Source organism: Passer domesticus, chromosome 28, assembly GCF_036417665.1.
Source record: "Passer domesticus isolate bPasDom1 chromosome 28, bPasDom1.hap1, whole genome shotgun sequence".
In the NCBI taxonomy this organism is placed as follows: Eukaryota; Metazoa; Chordata; class Aves; order Passeriformes; family Passeridae; genus Passer; species Passer domesticus.
In genome coordinates this window covers 2,401,195-2,421,270 of record NC_087501.1, presented here as the reverse complement: position 1 = coordinate 2,421,270, position 20,076 = coordinate 2,401,195, and the positions used below count along the sequence as shown (strand labels likewise).

Here is a 20,076-nt window from a genome sequence, read left to right as displayed (position 1 = left end):
AGTGCAGGGCAGAGGAAAGGACAGAGGGTGACATTGACCCAAAGCCTGAGAGTCCTGCCGAAGTCCTGAGAGCCCTGGGTGCTGGCCCAGGCAGGCTGCCTGCAAGGCAGGGCTACGAGCCACACTGTACCTTGGCGCCCAGGCCATCCCGGTGCAAGATGGAGTATTTCATGAAGTGATCCTCCTCAGCCTCCAGGTCTTGGGGCTCCTGTAGGGAGCCCTCCAGAATCAGCTCCTCCTGTTCCTGCCTGTCACCCATGTCACCGGGGCCCAGCTGACGCACCACCTTCCGGATAATCTGTGGATACCCACGGAGCTGGGTGTCAGAGCCAGCCCCAGGGCGCCGCGAGCCCCTCCTCACCCAGCCTGCCCCAAACCACACGTGGTGTGTGTGCAGCCTGCCCCATGCACTGGAGGAGTGCCGTGACTGTAACCCAAGACAGCAGGACACCAATGCCCTACATGGGCGCCGGGCTCCAGGGCTGGAGGGGAGAAGGGAAAGGCTGCGGCATGCCCTTACCCACATCCTGGCCACTCACCTTCTTGGTGATGATATTGCCTTGGTCATCTGTGAACTGCTCCTCCGTCACCTGCTCCCCAGGGAGATGGAGGGCTTCGTTCCCCTGCAGGAACAGGAGGGAGGTCAGGCCGTGTGAGGGCGGCGAGGGGAGCCTTTACCTGGTCGAACCATACACCTGAGGCGCGCCCCGCCCTGCCCTGCCCCTTCTCTGCTCTCCTGCGTCCGTGCCGGGCCGGCCCCTCAGCTCGCCCTGAGCAGGAGCTGGGGTTACCTTCAGGAGGAGGCGCCGGCGGACGACCCTGGCCGAGAGAGCCTCCTCATCATCCGCCAGCCCCTGGCTCTCCCCGAGCTCCTTGTCCAGCTCGCGGTGGGCGTGCTTGAGCACGAAGCGCACCGAGCCCCTGACGATGTGCATGACGTTCTGGCAGCTGACCAAGAAGAAGGCCAGCAGCACCAGGGCGATCAGCAGCTGGGCCAGGAAAGCCCACATCCTTCCTCCGGCCGCGGGCTGCCGCCGTCAGCGCTCGGCCATGCCCGGCTGGAGCCGCAGCTCCGCCGGCTGTGGGCGGCGAGAAGGGAGCGGGCAGGAGGAGCGTCCTCTGCGCTCTCAGCTCCGCTGCGAGTCATGTGGCAGGGAACAGGACAGCTCTGTCCCTCTGCTCTGTCACCTTTCCAACTGCCTGTCCCCCCTGGGCGCGGTGGGAGGGCAGCGGGAGCTCCTCCGTCACAGGGCGAGTGAAGCCCTGGGCAAAAGCCAGGGCTTTGGGGTGTCACTGGAACCACAGTGACTCAGGTAACGCGGAGATGAACAGCCACCTCTGAGCGTGGCCGTGCGTGCCCTGGCTGGGGAAAGGTGCTTGCCCTCACCTTGTACCTGCTGGCTCTGTGTGACCGTGGCATCAAGCCCACCACCCAGCCTGGCCCCCTAGACCAGCTCTATTTCTGGCTCCAGCAGGCTGTCGGGCTGGCAGCCAGGGCAGATACTCAGTAAGGAACAACTCTGGAGGGTGACTGGGTTATAAATGGAGAGCAAGAGCTCAGGTATCAAGCACAGCGGGCTATTCTGGGCTGAGAGGCACCCCAAGGGGCAGGAAGTATGCGAGGAGAGTTGAGGAGCTAGCACCTGGTCTGCCTGATGGGCCTTGCAGCAGGCTCCAGAAAAGGCTGTCCATAGAGCCACCACTTTCCTGCAGGGCTGACTCCCCTGCTCCTACCCTCACCTGCCCAAAGAAGCGGCTGTCGGGCTCCTCCTGCCAGCCGCCTGTGGGGTGCTGAGGCTGCCAGTCGCTGTCCTCTGCAGAGCTGACCCGCATCAGCTCCGTGGCTGGCACCAGGACCTGCTCTTGCTGCTGGCCCTGTGCCCCAGAGGCTGTGGTGTGCGTTGGGAGCAGCCTTCGGGTGACTCCCTCCTGCCAGGAGCCCGCTGTCAGGTCCTGTAGGCAGGAGATAAAGGAGCCTTCTGCATTCCAGTCCCTCAGCCTGGGCACCAGAGAGGGACAGGGACAGGGAGAGAGAGACAGAGAGAGAGAGGCAGTCAGCTTTGCAGGCAGGGCTGCACCCTGAGCACCAGCCGAGCTCCGGCGGGCACACCTGCACCCCGCAGGCTCTGGCTGCACTCCCCAGCTCGCAGCACTGCTGGGCGCCTGGCAGAAGCAGCACAAGACACACAGATGCACAAAAGGCACAGGCCACCTCTATGCCATGCTCCCTGCCCGTCCCGCAGCCTCACAGCTTGGCTGCCAGGGTCTGAGGCAAGAGCTTGCTGTGCTCTCATGGTCTACTGTGGTCTAGCTCTAACTCTAATGCTGTGGGGCATTTCTGGGTGCTGCCAGGGACTTTGTGGGTCCAGTGCCACTGGGAATGTGGGAGGAGGCAGCCCAGGTTAGGGCTAGCTCTCATAAGTACAACCTACATGCAGGGCCTGGCTGACTGGGGTCTCTTCCAGGTGCTCTGCAAGGAGCCCTCCAGAGCAATTCCAGAAAGGCCCAACCATCCTTCTATGTACTGCAGATGCCTGGGCTCCAGAGCTGGAGACCAGCAGGGAAGCAAGCAAAGCAGGGAGATTACTGCAGCTGGCCCAGCACAGGGCAGTAGCTGGCAAAGCAGTTGTGCTCCCCTACCACGGTCACCCTGGTGCCCCAGGCTGCAGTACCTGTCTGCACTCTTCTCCACATCATGGCTAAAGGTAGGTGATGTCATGATCCTGGTTTGCACCTTCTCCTGAACTGAAACAAAAGAGACTTCACTCTCCGGGTCCTGCTCCCCAGTCCCTGGTTGATGATCACCAGATGGCATCTTCCCCTCTGGCCTCTGCCCCTCCTCCTGCTCTAGAAGGTCAATCAGGCCATTCATGGCATCTGAGTCCACTGTGTCATCCTCAACCAGGTCCATAGAGCCCATGTGGTCTGGGCCATGAGCATCTGCTAGAAGCTGCCCTGGGAACCGGCCTTCGCTCGTGGCGTCCGAGTCCTCAGCCTTGCTGCACTCCAGAGAGGAGTCCTCAGCAGTCACCAGCGAGGGGGTGAGCCCCGAGGACCACACCTGCATGTCGGACATCTCCATCAGGGCATCCTGCTCAGTGGCAGCCATGGGGATAGCATCCATGATGGCCACCTCATTCCAGTACTGGTCGGCACGCAGCGGGGATGGCAGTGTGTAATGCAGGGAGGCAGGGGACAGCAGCTCGTCCTGCAGTGAAGCGTAACCTATATGGGCAGACAGAGGCATCATGTCCAGCAGCCACCTCACGCACGCACAAGCACAGTAGGGCACAAGGGAGGCAGCTTCTGGGAGGGTGACAGCCCCGAGGACAGCAATGGCCATGCCACAGCCCCCTGTGGCCAGGCTGAGCAGGGCTGCGCTCACAGCGGCGCCTGCTTTCACCTGGTCCCTGCAAATGCTGCCATGCCTCCCCTTCAAACCCTGGGGCTGGTTTGGGCAGGTCCTGGGGCTGCCTCCTCCCCATGAGGAGGACTGGCCTGGTGTTCACGCGATTCTCCATCCACACTGCAGGACACAGTGCCCTCTTTGCTACCCTGCTCCATCAGACCCCCCGGTCCCTGCCCACAGCCCCCATCCAGCACCAGCTGGCTGTTAGCCTGGAGTTCAAGTAGCCAAGTCTGGCAGGCACCAACTCTCAAAGCCAAACACTCTCCACAGCACAGAGGAGCAGGTTGGAAGTACCATGAGCAGAGAAGAATGGCCCCAGAGCATGCCATGCAACCCCCAGGCCCTGCAGAAGGCAGCCAGGGCCTTACAGCCCCGTTGGAGTCTCCAGGGCTACAAGCCATTGTCACATCTCATTGCCCAGGGCCACGTGCACAGCTCAGGCACATCCACATGAACTACCACCAAGCCAGGCACTCCCACCCATGCAGGTGGCTTTGCTCAGCCTTTTTCAGCCTTGAGCCATCTTTTCACCCCTGGAGATCAGCAGCGAACCTGTTCTGCTGCCCTGGCAGCCAGGGAGTGCCAGCCACAGCCAAGGCACAGGGTACAGCTGGGAGCCTTGGCACAGAAAGGGCACCTCACCCATGGGCACCCAGGTGCCTGGCCAGGGGCATGCAGTGCAGTGCCAGCGAGGGAAGGAGCGTGGGGCTGTGCAGGAGAAGGAGGCCTGGGATGGCTGCCTGCAAGCGTGACAGCTGTAAGAGGGGTGCTCCCTGATGACATGCAGTCGCTGGAGCAGGATGCGGCTCCCAGAGGGCTTAGCTGAGGTGGAGACAGTGGAGACAGGCAGTGGAAGATGAGAGAAGGAGAGGCCAGGATGAGCTCAGAGGAGAAAGATGAAAAGAAGTGACCCACAGGAGTGCCCGCACCTGGCAGCACTAGGTGGCATGTTTGAGAAAACAGAACAAGGGGAGAGACAGAGAGGGAGAGAGCGATGAGCCAGCGCTGCAGGGCCAGAGGCACAGTGCAGGGCTGCAGCAGCACAAAGCCCTGCCCCTGTCTGGTGTGCTGGCTCCCCACAGCTGACTCTGGCTGTGTCCCCACATCCAGGCCCACTCTGCCTGGGACCCAGCCCAGGCACACCACCACAGCTGTACAGCCAGGACTCAGTGAGCTCCCCGGCCGCTGATCAGCTTGCACAGCCACAGACACCTCTCACCTCTCACACTGGGATGAGGAACACCTGTCAATCCCACCTGGAGAGTTTCTGAGAAAGCAGCATGGCAGAGCCAAGCTTTCTGCAGCACAAGCCCCATGTGAAGAGGCCACATCTGTCAGCAATGCCTTGTGCCCACTCAGTTCTCAGTGGGTGCAACCTGCTCAGGCAAGACACCAGCCCCAATCTCTGCACAGACTGTGCCCCCCAGGGCCCTCCTGCATTCCCTGCCAGAAGCTGGGGCTCACCATTCATCTGGGATGGTGAGAGGGAGTAGTCTCTGTCTGTGAAGCGCCAGCTTCCCTTCAGGCTGCGGCTCTGGCGGCCGGAGCCCTCCAGCATGTTGACGATCTCACCGCGGTCGATGTTCCTCAGCGCCGTGTACAGGCTCTCAACTGCAGGGGGAAGAAGGTGTCAGCAAGCTGATCGCTTGGGGAGACGCAGCCAGACACCCTCCAGGTGGGCAGGGAAGGTGGAAATGCATGAGCCACCCCTGTAAAGCCAGCCAGTGGCGCTTGGAGGTGCACACGCTGCTCTGCACAGCTGGCCCTGCCACCTCTGTGCCTGCAAAAGGGCACCACAGCTACTCACTCTTGACATCCTTGCCCTCACGGCTGGCCCAGAGGTTGAGTAAGGCTATGCTCTGCTCCAGAAGCGAGTTGGGGTTCTCCACACGTATCCTGTTGATGTCATCCACCCCAAACTGCAGCTCACGTGCCAGCTCTGGGGAGAACACCACGTCAGTATCACACCTTCAGGTGCCCACCACAAGGCTAGGGATGCTGTGAAGGGCTCAGCAGAGACCCTCTGTAACACACAGCTGAGCACAGCAGAACATGCAGGAGCTGGGATGGGGCAGAGGTTGCAGCCCCCTGCTCAGGCTGGCTGTGACTAGCACAGTGGGGTCTCATGCTAAGAAATGTGGGCTCTGCTGTTGGATGTGTGGCTGCCACGAAGAGCAGCAACATGTGCAGCTCATAACAAAGCCCTAGCCTGGTGCCCATGCACATGAATATGTGCACAGCCACAGGAGGGTTCATTTCAGTGCCCTGGAATGCTCACAGCAGGCGTGCACTGCAAAGCAGTCACTACACCTGGCAGCACACTTCACCCTCCCTAAGTGTCAGCTTTCCCAGGGGTGTTGTGCACCCTCAGAACCACCAGGTGTGGACTCACCAGCCCAGCTGAGGCCCAGCTGCTCTGCTATGTCGACCATCTTCTGGTCTGCCTTGTCTGTGCTGCTCAGAGAGCCTGGAGGAGAAGAGGGAGTCAGAGCTCAGCTGCACAGGGCGCTGCACCAGAGCAGTGGGGCTGGCCATGGGGGTCACACAGACCCCTAGGCACAGCACTGCCCTGCAGGCAGGACCAAGGGGACCTTCAGGGAAAGGGAAGTTGCTGTGAGTGCAACGAGGACAGGATCATCCCCGCTTTCCACTGGCTTGGGCATCCCAAGTGCAGGCAGTGAGTGGGCTGGAATGCTCCCAGCAGGCTGCATACCAAAACTGGTCTCACTCAGGATGCTGTATCGTTCCCGCAGAGACAGAGGTGTCAGTGTCCTCCTTCGCTCATCACTGCCACTTCCCTGTGAAATGGTGACAAACCAAGGGGTCAACAGCTTGAAAAGAGAGCAGCAGCTCTGCCCTGGCTGCTTCTCCTTCACCTCCTGAGTGGTGTGACATGGCCACGTGGAGCAGGTGAAGAAAGCTGACAGCAAGGGCTGTCCCCTGCACTTGGGGAAGGGATGGGCCCTCACTGCCCCCTGCCAGGGTGCCAAAGCCCCTCCACTGACCTTGGTGCAGGGTGGGATGCTGATGTTCAGGTGGCAGAGCACGTGCTGGAGGTCCTCGTATTTCATGGCCTTGCGCAAGAAGGACAGGGAGCCACTGGCTTCCCTGCTGCTGTCCCGCACCTGGGTGCCAGAGCCCAGTCAGGTGGCTTGGCACCAGCCAAGGGCCCCTAACTGCTTGCTCAGTCTTGTACCCTGACGTTACCTTGATGGGAATGACAAGGCGATTCTCGCGGAAGGACTGGAAGAGGAAGGTGCGGGGCTGAGCAGCCTTCTTGACAGGCACCAGGTTCCCTGAGAGTTCCACGTGCAGAGGCATTCCCTCCACCACCTGGCCAGGAGCAGAAAATGTGCTCAGACCCTGTGCAGAGCTGCTCCTCCTGCTGCTGGGCAGGGCAGGTAGCCCTGACTGTCCCAGAGCCAGGCCCTTCACTGGTATCAGCCTCCCCTCACTTTGTTACCCCCCTCCCTGCCCTCCACACATGCTGCTGGGGACAAACCTCAATGTCCCTGCTGCGGGCCACCTCGGTGAAGTTCTCGTGCTGCTCTAAAGTCTTGTCAACCTTGTCATCAGTCATGCAGTAGCAGCGCAGCCGGCCTTCCCGCGCATCGTTCATCTTGGCAAACACCACGAATTTGGCCATGTAGGGCACGGCTGTCAGCTCCTTGTACAGCATGGTGGCAAAGTGCACGGCCTCAGCTGTGCGTGGGCAGTCTGCCAGCCAGAACCTGCAGGAGAGCTGGGTCGGGGTGCTGCTGCTGGGAGGTGGCACCAGGCAGCTGCCCCCACCCCATTCAACTGGACTGCAAAGGAAGCTCCAAGATTTCTGGACACAGAACTGGATAAGGAACCAGGCAAGTACAAATCATTGTCCCCTTCTGCACACCCAGCTGTCATGACTTTTTCCTGAAGTTTGCTCAGGCAGCTTGGGGGTCTCAGGAGGAAACCACCCTGCATGTAGGAACGGGGCAGCACAGCACCAGGGGTAAGGGGCTTCTCCTGGCAAAGGCTACAGCAAGGCACAAGGAGCACCAGGTATCCTCAGATGGGCACACTTTTGCCCACGACTCACCTGGCAGACACATTGGTGGTAAAGTTAGCACACTCATTTTCATAGACTAGCTTGGTGGTGCCTGTTATGTCTTCCCACTGGGCTTGGGCTGTCCCTCCTGCAGCAGAAAACAAGGGTGAGCATAGTGTCTTTCCATAAATCTGGAATCTGCATCCCCTAGGCATTTGCTTTGTCCACAGCTGTGCTCTTTACTGAGCTCCCTGGAGCTGCATCCCCCCGAGGCAGCCCAGCCCGTCCCCAGGAGAGCACGCCCGCAGCCTCACCGATGACACTGCAGAGCAGACGCAGGCTGGTGGTGTCCCCCTCACCGCTGTCCCGGGGGTTGTCCTTCCAGGAGGGCGGCAGCGGGATGCGCAGCCCGATGGGGCGGTGGAACTTCCTCCGCCGTGGCTCCACGGTGACAATGGGGCTGAAGGTCGCTTGGTTCCCCAGCAGCTTGGTCACCAGCTCATCAGGCACAGGCTGTGCCTGTGGGCAGCACAAGGATGGGCATCAGGATGGTTTTCCCCCAGGGTGGAGCACAGCCTGGGCTTGCTGCCCACCCCTGATTGCAGAAGCGTGTCTGAGCCCCAGGCCAGGCTCTCCGAGGCTCACCTGCAGGGCCAGCCTGACTCTTTTGGTGACAGCAGTGTCTGGGAAGGTGGCCTGCACCATGGGCACCAGTGTGCTTTTCAAACACCCTCCCTCAGGGCCGATCATGTCGCAGTCCTGGCAGATCCGGGACATGACCACAAAGTAGAGAGGGAAGTCGGTGGTGATGATACGGCACACCCTCTTCTTATCCAGCTCCTCCTGGCTCTCCAGCTCTGCAGGGGCAGCACGGCCATCAGTGCTCACACACCAAGCTCTGCCTGTCACTGACCACACCACTCAGCCCCACTGTTGTGGTGTGATGTCATGACTTGCCTCAGTTTCCCCTGGTTTCTCCCTGAAATTTCCTTCCCCGGGGGGGTGTCAATCACCTCTCCTTTTCCCCTCCCATGACCCCTGCTGGGCACTGTCTATCAACCCAGAAATTCCAAGAGGAGCATCGAGTGATTGGCAGGTTCAAAGGATGCTCTCCACCCCCTGGGGGGCCATTGGCCCACCCAGGTGTCCCTCTCACCTGAGACCCCCTCCCCTCATACCTGGTTGCTGCTCCTTGTGTCCCCTCCCCTGCCCCAGCCCCCAGGTCAAAGGGCAAGCAGAGCACGAGGGTTCTGGTGGAGAGTTTGGATGGAGAGTTCATTGGAGTTGTTGCAAGACTCAGAGGCCGTGCCACCAGAATAAAAACTCTGGATTAAAAACCCTCCATCAGGACCCGCTCCTTTCTTCACCTCGCCTTTCCCCAGCTCAGGAGGGCCTGAGGAGTGACCCCCTCAACAATAAGCTCCAGCCTGCAAGCTCTGGAGCTCGGGGCATGCCTGAACTTCTCTCCACATGCCCAGCTGCAAGCACAGGTCTCTGGGGAGTTAGGACCACAGGTGCTGCTATTTGGTCACCAACCAAGGCCAGACAGACCAAGGCAGTCCCATCAGTAATATTGTACACTCCAATGCCCCACGCCACCTCCCAGGGCAGCGCAGCCCTGCCTGCAGGGAGCTGCCAGGCGTGCAGCCCCTGCCCTGGGGGCTCACCCTCGTCCATGCCGTTGAGCAGCTGGTCCATGTAGCTCTCCTCGTAGCGGTTGCGGTGCTCCTTCCACACGGAGCCGTTCTCGCTGCGCAGCACCACCAGCTCACGGTCCCCACGCCCGTACGAGGCAAAGTGGGGGATCTCCACAATCACAGGGCTGCAGGGAGCAGAGGAAGGCCACTGGCACCCACAGGCTGCCACAAGGACACGCGGGCCTTGTGTACCTATGATACTTTATGAAAAATCCTCTGCTAGGATTTTTCCCTCCTGAGGAGCATCAAGAAAAAAATGCAAGCAAGAACTATCTGCTGCTGTGGAATGCAACAGGTGCAGCTGTGATTGGTGCACGTTGGTTGTTTCTAATTAAGAGCCAACCACAGATGCAGCTGCATCAGACTCTGAGAGTCACAAGATTTTGTTATGCATTCTGTTCTTGTTCTTTCTTTTCTCTCTGTTCTTTTAGTACAGTTTTAATGTAGTATTTTAATACAATATATATCATAAGATAATAAATCAGCCTTCTGAAAATTGAGTCAAGCTTCACATCTACATGGGGAGTTCCAACAGCCCTGGGCCCTGGGGAAGAAGGACTGCTGACCTCCCTCTCTCTGCAAAGAGGGCTCTGCACCTGGTGGGACAGGGCTGCTCAGGGCTTTTCTGACACTGTTCTGTTACTCCTGAGTGGCCCATGCCACAAACACGCTGCACCCCACAAGAGGTGGGATCTGGCAGCCTCAAGAAGCAGGTGCAGGCAGAAGTCTTGCCCTGTATGGTGAAGCCTCCAGACGAGCCCAGATCTGCTCCCGGTCCTGAGCGATGACCCTGATGTGGGCAGCCCAACCTGCTCTTTCCCCAGCCGTGCTCACCTGAGGAACTGGGCACCAGCAGGCCCCAGAGCAATGATCCGGCTGCCCAGGCCCTCCTCCTCGGCCAGTGGTGGGGGTGCAGGCAGCTTCTGGGGCTTCACCAGGCGGCAGGTAATGCGGGTGGGCGCGGCGCAGGCGCGGGGCGGGATGACCACGCGCAGCCCGTGGTGCCGGCTGCCCCGCATGGAGCCACCACGAGCATCCACCATGAAGCTCACCAGGAACCTGCATTGGACAGGCGTGTGGGCACCCTGCAGGCAGCTGGGGAGCAGAGCGTGCCTGTGCTGCACGGGTGGGCACTCACCCTGTGTGCACGGGGCTGGCCACTGGGCTGATGTTGTCTGAGGTCTCAGTGGCAGGGCTGCTGGGGATCAGAGAGTCCTCGTCGAACTCTTTGGAGGGCTGTGTAAGGCAGGGAAGAGACCTTGTGGGCAGAGGGTCCTGTCTGGGGGCGCTGAGCCTGCCCACCCTTGCACAATCCTCACTGGACAGTCCTGCACCACCAGGTCAGTGCCCATTACCCAGCACACACTTGAGCTCTGTGGTGATGGGGGAGCTGCCCCAGCAGGGGAGGCCATGGCAGGCTGTGTCTCATGCTCACCTCCTGTGGGGACACCGAGGGTGCATGCAGCAGGCTGACTTGCTCAGCTTCTGTCTCCACAGGTCCTACCTGCTCAGTCTCCTCAGCTCTGGTCACCACAGTTTCAGGTGGGACGCAGGGGACCTGCAGGACAGCTGGAGACTCCACCCTGGCAGGAGAGGGCAGTGACAGGCACAGAAGTGGTAGGGTCCCTCAGCCCCTGCCCATCCCCACAGAGTCCTGGGGTCTCTGGACAAAGGCAAACTCAGCAGCAGCCCTATGTCCTGGTGCAGGAACAGCACTGACCAGCTTTGCCTGCTGTGCCAGCCACTGAGGGCTCAGTGGTCCGAGCCTTTTGTGCCCCTTGCCCAGCACAAGGCTGGTCCTGTGCCCTGCACCTGCTCCCTCCCCACCACACAGTGTCTCTTACGTTTGCTCCAGTGTCGTTGTGGTCACGAACTCCAGCATCTCTCTTTTGCCTTCCTGCTCTCTGAGATCAGGTGTCTTGGGCTTTGGTGCAATCAGCTCTTCCTCTGAAACCAAGAGCTGGCTCAGCAAGCAGAGGCAGATGGAGAAGGGAACACAGATACCCAGCCCTTGCTCCCACCCCTCCTCAGGGCTGGAGGCAGGGCCCATCCCTGCTCCCACTGCTGGACACACACACACACATTTGCCCCCTGGGTCTCAGCCAGACACAGGGAGGGCTTTGCCCTCTGCCACAATGGGTCTGCTGGCAGGGCAGGCCAGCGGGACAGGAGCTGTGGGACAAACTGGGAATTTTGGCTGCTCACTAACCTCTTCTCACAGTGCAGAGACTGCAGGGGACACCTTACACTTTGATGCCTGGGACAGGGACATGGGCACAACTGGGGGTGCAGGAGGCTGACCACTGGCCCCATTAATACCTGCTAGCTAGCTCAGCAGAGTTTGGCTCTGGCCAGTGCCCTGTGGAGGGTGCCCAACACTTCCTGCAGCAGACAGAGTGCCCCAGATTTGGGGAGGGGACCACAGCAGCCCTTGAGCTCTCAGGTTAATCCCTGCTCTGGCCAGGATGGCTTGGGGCAGCTGTGGAGGGACACCAGGGGTTGTCACAGGTTCCTCCACCTGCCATGGACGGGGCCTGGGTCTGACAAGGGGGTCAGGGTCCTCCTGAGTGGGAGGATGCCCATTCATGCAGTCACACCACAGCAAGCAGCACGGACATGGATTGGCAGGGCAGGGTGGCAGGGCTGGCGCTGCAGAGCACCAGACCAGCAGCAAGGCTCAGCAGATGGACACGGCGTGCGGATGGTTAGTGGCCATGGGGTGAAATGGGCCATTGAGCTGGGGCAGGGGGACACATTTCATACCCATTACTGTGACATGAGCAGTGCCTGCAAAGTAAGAAGAGGCAAAAGTGAGGTATTGGTGGGAGGGGGCAGGAGCAAACCAGCTACAGCTGGGCTGGGAGCTGGTACCCTCCTTGCCTGGGCAAGGCACAGTGAGGGCTGTGCATGCCCAAGGGCTCTCTGCACAGTCCCTGAGCCATGGGATCATGGAGATGTCCAGACATATCCCTCCTGCATAGTGCAGGGAAGCACCCAAGGCAGGAGCTGCCACCTCAGGAGTCTGGTGGGCTTCCCTTGTCCTCTCTGCAGGGCCCACACTGCTCCCTGGCCTGGGGGTGTCCCTGTTCCAGCAGGAGCACCAGTGCCATCCCCTTGACTGCCGCCTGCCATACTGACCCAGCCAGCAGATCTCTGGGATGCCGTGACCCAACTCCCACCCCTCACCTTCATCCTCTGATACGTCCAGAATCTCATCTACAGTCTCTGGGAAGCTCATGCGGTGCTTGTCACCAACTGCCTGTGGGAGCAGAGCAGAGCAGAGTCAGAGGAAGGCAGCATTTTTCTGCACAGCCATCTGCAGCTGCAGACCCTGCTCCCAGCCCTCCTCAAGCATCCTGCTCCCATCCTGCATCCCAGGGGCTCACCGGGATGTCGATTTCCTCTGTGACAATCTTGAGCACGTCTGTGACAGAAATGTAGCCAAGCCTCTTGGCGATGGCCAGGGGAGTGGTGCCGTTCTGTGCGCAGAGGAAAGAGGCTCAGCAGCAGCCACAGGGCAGCTGGGGCAGCTGCCTGGGCTTGCCACAGCGTGGGGAGGTGAGGGGAAGCATGGTGCTCACCGTGCTGATCTCGTTGGGAGACGCGCCGTGCTTCAGCAGCAGCGTCACCACATCCGTGTGGCCCTGCTGTGCTGCTTGGTGCAGGGGGGTGTAGCCCAGCTGCAGGGGAGGACAGAGGGTGCTGCCGTCAGAGGATGCTGCCATTCCACCCCCAGAAATGCCCCCAGGCCTCACACAGGGTGCTTCATGCCTGGAGCAGGAGGGCAGCTCCACCTCCCCATCAACCTGCACGCTGTTGCCCGTGGCAGGAGGGTCCCTGGAGCACAGGACACCTCTGTACCTTGGTCTTGGCGTTGACATCTGCTTGGTGCTGCAGCAGAAACTTCACCAGCTTGATGTTCCCATAGTGGCTGGCCACGTGCAGTGGGGTGTAGCCCATCTGAAGGACAAGATCAGGGCTCAGTGTGCCCTCACCACTGCTTACTGCCCTGCTGGCTTGGATATGCTCATCCCACAGGCAAGCCCCCATGCAAGAAGGATCAGGCACACATTTGGGGGTTTCCCAAAAGCCCAAGGCCAAAGCACAGGGCTTCAAACCATGTTGTACTTGTGGATACAGAGGTGAGCTATGTGAGCAGGCAGGAATCACCCCTCCAGAAAGGTGAGGGGAAGAGGAGGAAAAGTCCCCAGGACACAGGCAAAATGGTAAGGATGCCTGCTAGAAGGGAGTCTCTTGCACAAAGGAAAAGAAAAGCTCTTCCCTGAGCAGACTAGAGGTAGTTCCCCCATGTGTTTCACCAAAGCCATGCTCAATGCACTACTTTACCCTGGTTGTTGCATCCACTGTGACTCCATGTTTCACTAGAACATCAGCAACCTGCACATGCCCCTCTTGGGCCACAAGATGGAGAGGAGTCAGGCCACTCTGCAAAGAGAGGAGGTCTCAGCACGGTGGCACTGCATCACTGCAGCTCCAGCAGCAGAGACTCTCCTGGGTCTCCAGCCTGGCAAAGTGACTGCTGCCCAAAGACAGGGAGGCACAGGGGCCTGGGCCACCACCAGACTGCTGTCCTCTGCTGCCTTATTTGCCTCCAGCCTGGCAGGATGCACTGGCACAACTTACCTTGTTGCCTAGGTTGCCGTTGGCTTGTTTGGAGAAAAGCAGTGCCACCATGTCTGCATGGCCCTCCTGGGAAGCCAGGTGCAGGGGGGTGACTCCCTGCATGGACTCGGCGTTTGCAGAGGCCCCGTACTGCAGCAGGCTGCTGGCCACTTCCATCTGGTTCTGCTTGGCAGCGATGTGCAGGGGGGTGTACCCATTCTGCAGGGAGAGAGGCTCATTGCAGTGCTCAGCCCTGCCAAGCACAGCAGAAAGGACAGGAGGTGCCACCCTACCTCTGCAGGCCAGGCCTGCCCTTCCTAGCTGCCTCCAGAGCTCAGGAATATCCTCCCTTCACCACCTCTCTGACAGCAACCAGCCTGACACTGGTGCCAAATCCCACTCACTCCTCAAGCCAAGCCAGCAGGGGGGTTTCAAAGACCACCTGCTTCAGCTTCAGCTACCATGGGCTGCCCTGCATTTTGCTACACACGAATTTCTGCAGCAGCACAGCAGCCTCTGCGAGCTGCAAAACGCAGCTGGAGCGTGCCAGGCTGAGGCGTGGAGCTGAACTCCCAGCACGCAGCATTAGCATTCAGGCAGAGACTGCAGGGCCTTCAGTCCTGCCTCTGCTGCCACGCTGCAGGAAGGAGCAGAGCAGCTGGCAGGCGCCCGCTGCCCGGGCTGACGCGCAGGCTGTCGGTGACGCAGACCCGCCGGGGGCTGGCACCGGTGCCCGCTGCTCCCGGAGCCTGCCCAGCACGTCTGCACAGGGGAGAGGGAAGTGCCAGATGGGGAGGGCTGGCACCACCAGCCACTTGGCTGTTTGGAGGATGCAGCTTTTGCAAACAGCGCGGGGAGCGAGGCGCCTGCTGGCGTGCTCTGTGGGGAGATGCTCCCCCATGCTCGGGCGGAGCGGGGTGAGTCTCACAAGCTTGCGGGTTTTCTGACTCACTGCTTCATAGCTGCATGCAAACATTTGCCTGTGCTTTCCCAAACTGCCAGACCGCAGCGCTGCTCTGCAGGACTTGCCATGGAAACACGTTCCCCACGCAGCAGGCAGCATGCTGCTAGCAGGACCATGCCTGACACAGCCTGTCTGCTGGAACAGAGCACTGCCTGGCACCCTGCCTGCTCCTATGAGGACAGCAGGCGTGGAGAGAGGCTGGGGGTGATCAGTGCCTTATACATTCCCTGAGTGCCGGGTTTGAGGGGCAGTGCTGGCCCCAGGCACTGGACACACACCACATCCCCAGGGAATCCCCAGGCTTACCCAGGCCGAGTTGTGTGGGGAGCTCCCCTTGGGAAGCAGCAGCCTGACAATCTCCAGGTTGTTGTGGTGCACAGCCACATGCAGTGGTGTCAGGCCATTCTGTAGAGGGGGAGAGAGAGCAGACAGGTGAGACAGAGCCTCTCCTCATACGAGACCACTCCTCCCACAGAAGCAACTCTCACCTTCCCTGCTGCATTGGGGTGAGCGTCATGCGCCAGCAGCAACTCTGCCACATCCACCTTTCCATACTTGGCTGCAACGTGGAGAGGGGTAAATCCTTTCTGAGGAGAAAGGCAGCCCATCACAGGGTGGCAGAGATGAAGAGAGTGCTGGCACCTGCTGCAACACAGGAGGAGGCTGCCCCTCCTGCCACAGGGACACTGTGCCACCAGCCTGCCCAGCCCTGCCCCAGCTGGGCTGTGCCTTCCACAGCAGTGAACTCAGCAGCCTACCTTGGTCATGCAGGTCTGTGAGGCTCCCTTCTCCAGCAGGGCCAGGGCTGTGTCCATGTGGCCCTCTCTGGCGGTGATGTGCAGGGGCGTGTGCCCTGCTGTGGTGGCCAGGTTGGGGTTGGCGTTGTTCTCCAAAAGGAGCTTGACCATGCCGGTGTGGCCGATGCGTGCAGCACAGTGCAGAGGAGTCTGGTCATCCTGTGAGGGTGGCAGAGAAGCTGTCTGGGCAGACCTGCATGGACCAGCCCCTTCTTGCAATGCCAAAGGGATCCCAGCCCTGCTCCCACTGTTGCACAGCCCCTGGTAGGCAGTGCCCTGGGCATGTGACAGCAAAAAAACCCAGCTGTTCCCAGAGCTGAATATCACACAGGTCCTCTGGACCTACCTTGGCCTTGGCATTGGCTTTGGCTTTGTTCTGCAGCAGGTACTTTGCCACATCTGTGTGCCCAGCTCTGGCTGCCATGTGTAGAGGAGTCTCTACTTTCTGCACCAAAGACAGGATAAAGTGGTAAGGCCAAAGGAGGGAAAATGCCTTCCTGCAGTCATTCCTCTGCTCTGAACAGAGGAGAGCAGTGCCTGCAACCCCTTATTGTGCCAGCACAAAGCAGAGGAACCAAGGACTGCTCAGGTGAACACAAGGAGCAGGACCTGGATATCCTGCTGAACCCCAATCAGCTGAGCTCCCCAAACCCCAGCCAGGGTGGGACTCACCACGTTGGACACATTAGGAGAGGCTCCACGCTGCAGCAGAGTCTTGACGATGGGCAGGTGTCCCATGAAGGCAGCCACATGCAGGGGGGTCAGGCCAGACTGTGAAGAGAAAGGGACCAGAAAGATAGGAGGATAGGACTTATGGCCTTGGCAATATCTCTTACTGCCCCCTCCTCCTTCTCCCCAGGACTCTCAGCACAGGGAGAGTCCCCACTCTGCTCCAGGAGCCTGGTGAGTGAGTGCAGAGGAAACACAGGGAGCTGCTGTCCCCCTGCATCTCCTTGCCCTTCAGGAAGATGCTGCCAGACTAAATCGGTTCTGAGCTGCAAAGAGCACCAAGAAACATCCCGGGGGTGTGGCAGAAGCAACAGGGACATGACATCCTGCCACGATGCCCACAGTGTAGAGTCAGGAGAGCTGAGGGTGGGCTCGGCCCACCTACCTCTGTGACAGCATCAATGGAGGCACCTGTCTTCAGCAGCAGCTCCATCACACGGATGTGGTTTTTCTTGCAGGCAATGTGGAGGGGCGTGAAGCCGTTCTGCAGACAGACAGACAGACAGACAGACAGTCATTCGCAGGAGCTCTCCCTCTGCCCCTGGCCTGGCCCAGACCGCCCACCTTTCCTCACTGTGAAAAACGCCAATCGCTTGTTTTGAAATTTTAAAAGTTTAATAGTAATAAAATGGTTATAAAAATAGTAATGTAATTAGAATAATAAAATTTGAACATTTGAGGTTAGGACAATATGAGACAATAAAAGCAAAGAGATACGGATGTCCAGGTACCATTTTCTGGGCAACACAAGCCCGAAAAAGGACACCCATTAACAGAGGATTAACCCTTAAAAACAATTGCCTGTTGCATATTCATACATCTCATACATGATGCATAAATTCTATTCAAACACAGGATTCTGTCTGGTCACTGTCAACCTCTTCCTCTTAATCCTTATGCCATCTTCCAGTCTGAGCGAGGTGGGAAGAAGTTAGTTTTCTGCTGATAAGGGAGCAATAAATTCCCTTTCTCTGAAAGATTTAGGTGTCCTGCGGCTTCTATCTGGTGTGAGTCCTTTCTTAAACAAATATCTTGCATAGCATAGTTTCTATTTTAACATTACGTTATTTAAGAAACTTAATACAGCATAACTTTCCAACGTAACACACGCAACATTCATTCTAATACTTGCGAAAAGCCAGCCATAACACATTTTTCCACGCTCACCAGGGCTCGGGAGTTGGGCTTGGCCCCCTTCTCCAGCAGCAGCTTGGCCACGCGGTGGTGGCCGCAGTGGGCGGCCACGTGCAGCGGCGTCAGGTGGTCCAGGGTGATGTCGTCGATGTCCGCGCTGTACTGCAGCAGCAGGCGCACGCAGTCCAGGTGGTCCCCCTGGGCTGCCATGTGGATGGGCGACAGGCCGTTCTGCGACAGTGCAGAAGGGTTAATTAGCCTCCTAGAGCCAGGTCTCGTTAGCTCTTGGGGGTATGTGACACGGCCAAGATAGCTCAGCTGCTTTTGGAGGAATAAAAATCAGCAGGATGGCTTCTGTCGCGGCTTCTGTCGCAGTGTCGGAAACAAAGGGTTCAATAAAAGGCAAAATAACAAACAGAAAAACCAATCCAGGTGCAATAAGCCTTTGCTCCTGGTAAAACACCTCGTATGTGACATGCCCAAGATAGCTCAGCTGCTTTTGGAGGCATGAAGATGAGCAGGATGGCTTCTGTCACAATGTCGGAAATAAAGGGTTCAATGAAAGGCAAAATAACAAATAGAAAAACCAATCCAGGTGCAAGAGGCCTTTGCTCCTGGTAAAACACCTCTCAAAAGCAATTAGTTTCTTTGTTAACTTCTTTTCTAGTAAATTGCCCAGGCAGGACTTTTTGGCTCCTGTCCAATTAGCCATCCTTGGGGACTTCATCTCAGTCCCCGAGGTCCTATGAGGTGGCTTTTCACCAATCGAGGAGAGAAACTTCTGGGCATATTTTCTTTTTAAGGGGACAAAAGATAGTTTTGCCACTCCATCAACAGGGGTCACATTCCTACTGCAGAGCCTCAGGGCTGGGCCAGGAGGGGTCCAGGCATCCCAGCCCCTGCCTTGCACCCCCAGACACTACTCTAGGGCAGATGGGACAGCTTGTGCTGCCAGAGAGAAGCCTCAAAATCCCTCAAAATCCCCACTGGGACTTACAGAGGAGCAATGTGGAGTGGAGGGAAGGGCCTGAAGAGCTGCTGCCACGGGGCAGACTGTGCCCAGGCCATCCCCTTCTCAGGACTGGTCCTTTTGAAGGACTCAAGGACTCTCAGGCAAAGGACTCCAGCTAGGGCTAAGTAGGGCAGGAAGCTTCTTATCCCTCCTCAGGCCAAAAAAAGCCCCAAGGCAGTCATGGGTGCCATCCAGCAACTGTGCACACCCACTGTGCTGCCCTGGGAGCTGGCACCAACCACAGCCCCAGGCCACTGGGTACCTTGGTTTTGGCTTGAATGGGAGCCCCGTGGTCCAGGAGGATCTCTGCAATTCTCACATGTCCATTGCGTGCTGCACAGTGGAGAGGGGTCAGCTCATCCTGGAAGAGAGGAGGGTTCAAGGGCTCAGTGTGGCATGGAAGGGCAGGGTTCCCTCAGCTAGAGGACTAACAGGGACTTTGGACTTGTCTGAAAAATAAGGCAAAACTGAGCCTGGCCTCAGCTCCCAGCTCCTTTGTAGCCACGCAGCCTTCTCTCACCTCTGTATGTGCCAGCAAAAAACCTGGTCCATCCCCTTTAGTGCACCAGAGACCTTCTCCCACATTCCCAGCAAGCCGTTTGCAGGGTGAGCACTGGGCACAAGCAGCTCAGGGAGGGAGGTGGCTGTGTAAAGGGGGGCTGTGCTCTCACCTTGGTCCTGGTCTCTATCTGGGCCCCCCGGTCCAGCAGCAGCCGTACCATGATGATGTTGCCCCGGCGGGAGGCTATGTGCAGGGGGGTGATCCCATTCTGTCAGGAGGAACAACAACCTTTCAGAAGGAGCAGCCCCTTCTCTTTCAAGAAGGCAACACAAAGGAGAGAGGGCAGGGAGAGCTACATCTCTACCCAGGGACAGCACTGGGGAGCAGCTTGTTTAACAGGGCAGTGCCAGAAGCTACACAGAGCTTGTAGGAAAGCACCAGCTCATGGGTTGAGCTTTGCTTTTGGGTCTGGAAGAGGCATCCTAACTGCAGGTTCTATGAGCTCTGCCCTGCAGCAACAGCACCAGCTTTCCCTCAGCCTGGAAACAAGGTCCCCAAGAGCTTTCAGGGATGCATGGCTGCTTCTAACAGAAGGAGACATAGCAGAAAAAGCCCATTTTTGTTGTTAATTGCAACTCCCATGCTGCTTTCTGCATAGTCCCACCTCTCCAGCATGCCCTGGAGCTGCTGCACCCTGCATGGATAGGAGGCACAGCACAAGCCCCAGGGGCTTTCCACTCTGCACTCACCTGGGGTGTGAAGTTGACACTGGCTCCACGGTTCAGCAGTAACTGGGCCACGCTGAGATTCTCATAGTGGGCTGCAATGTGCAAAGGGGTGAATCCAGTCTAGGGAAAGAAGGAGGGATCAGCCAGCCAGACCCATGCTCCCTGATGAAACCACGGATAAATACAGCATACCGAGCTGCTGCTCTCCCCGGGGAACGCGGGGAAGCTCCCGGAGACAGCACAGGAAAACCACACACCTTGGAGAGGACATCAGCATTGGGGTCATTCTGCAGCAGCACAGCAGCTGTGCGAGTGTCGTCATTGCGGGCTGCAATGTGCAGGGCAGGCAGTCGGACCTTACCCTTTGTCCCATAGTTGATAAGGTGGGCAACCACATTCTCGTGTCCTTGCTGGAGAGCCACAGCTAGCGGGGTGAAGCCATCCTGCCAAGGAGAGG

At 58.7% G+C, this 20,076-nt stretch overlaps 1 protein-coding gene across 10 annotated transcripts in view; it reads right to left on the bottom strand.

Annotated features, from left to right (window-relative positions):
* ANK1 (ankyrin 1) overlaps window positions 1–20,076 on the bottom strand; it is a 54,117-nt gene that overhangs the window by 4,081 nt on the left and 29,960 nt on the right. For 5 of the 10 annotated variants that reach the window (XM_064400293.1, XM_064400294.1, XM_064400289.1 and 2 more), the window contains 37 exons: window positions 19,877–20,062; window positions 19,641–19,739; window positions 19,061–19,159; window positions 18,652–18,750; window positions 17,411–17,608; window positions 16,629–16,727; window positions 16,187–16,285; window positions 15,861–15,959; window positions 15,476–15,673; window positions 15,206–15,304; window positions 15,024–15,122; window positions 13,775–13,972; window positions 13,478–13,576; window positions 12,992–13,090; window positions 12,712–12,810; window positions 12,517–12,609; window positions 12,317–12,389; window positions 11,894–11,917; window positions 10,975–11,077; window positions 10,566–10,713; window positions 10,269–10,366; window positions 9,965–10,189; window positions 9,101–9,255; window positions 8,079–8,290; window positions 7,748–7,952; window positions 7,485–7,581; window positions 6,912–7,140; window positions 6,617–6,742; window positions 6,415–6,534; window positions 6,123–6,207; window positions 5,802–5,876; window positions 5,217–5,348; window positions 4,874–5,020; window positions 2,673–3,225; window positions 1,741–1,999; window positions 540–623; window positions 131–298 (listed from right to left, as the gene is read on the bottom strand). In XM_064400293.1, coding sequence (XP_064256363.1) covers window positions 131–298; window positions 540–623; window positions 1,741–1,999; window positions 2,673–3,225; window positions 4,874–5,020; window positions 5,217–5,348; window positions 5,802–5,876; window positions 6,123–6,207; window positions 6,415–6,534; window positions 6,617–6,742; window positions 6,912–7,140; window positions 7,485–7,581; window positions 7,748–7,952; window positions 8,079–8,290; window positions 9,101–9,255; window positions 9,965–10,189; window positions 10,269–10,366; window positions 10,566–10,713; window positions 10,975–11,077; window positions 11,894–11,917; window positions 12,317–12,389; window positions 12,517–12,609; window positions 12,712–12,810; window positions 12,992–13,090; window positions 13,478–13,576; window positions 13,775–13,972; window positions 15,024–15,122; window positions 15,206–15,304; window positions 15,476–15,673; window positions 15,861–15,959; window positions 16,187–16,285; window positions 16,629–16,727; window positions 17,411–17,608; window positions 18,652–18,750; window positions 19,061–19,159; window positions 19,641–19,739; window positions 19,877–20,062 — 5,280 coding nt within the window. Of the gene's footprint in view, window positions 1–130; window positions 299–539; window positions 624–1,740; window positions 2,000–2,672; window positions 3,226–4,873; window positions 5,021–5,216; window positions 5,349–5,801; window positions 5,877–6,122; window positions 6,208–6,414; window positions 6,535–6,616; window positions 6,743–6,911; window positions 7,141–7,484; window positions 7,582–7,747; window positions 7,953–8,078; window positions 8,291–9,100; window positions 9,256–9,964; window positions 10,190–10,268; window positions 10,367–10,565; window positions 10,714–10,974; window positions 11,078–11,893; window positions 11,918–12,316; window positions 12,390–12,516; window positions 12,610–12,711; window positions 12,811–12,991; window positions 13,091–13,477; window positions 13,577–13,774; window positions 13,973–15,023; window positions 15,123–15,205; window positions 15,305–15,475; window positions 15,674–15,860; window positions 15,960–16,186; window positions 16,286–16,628; window positions 16,728–17,410; window positions 17,609–18,651; window positions 18,751–19,060; window positions 19,160–19,640; window positions 19,740–19,876; window positions 20,063–20,076 lie in introns of those variants that run through there. The other 5 variants (XM_064400292.1, XM_064400296.1, XM_064400291.1 and 2 more) reach the window with 4 other exon arrangements.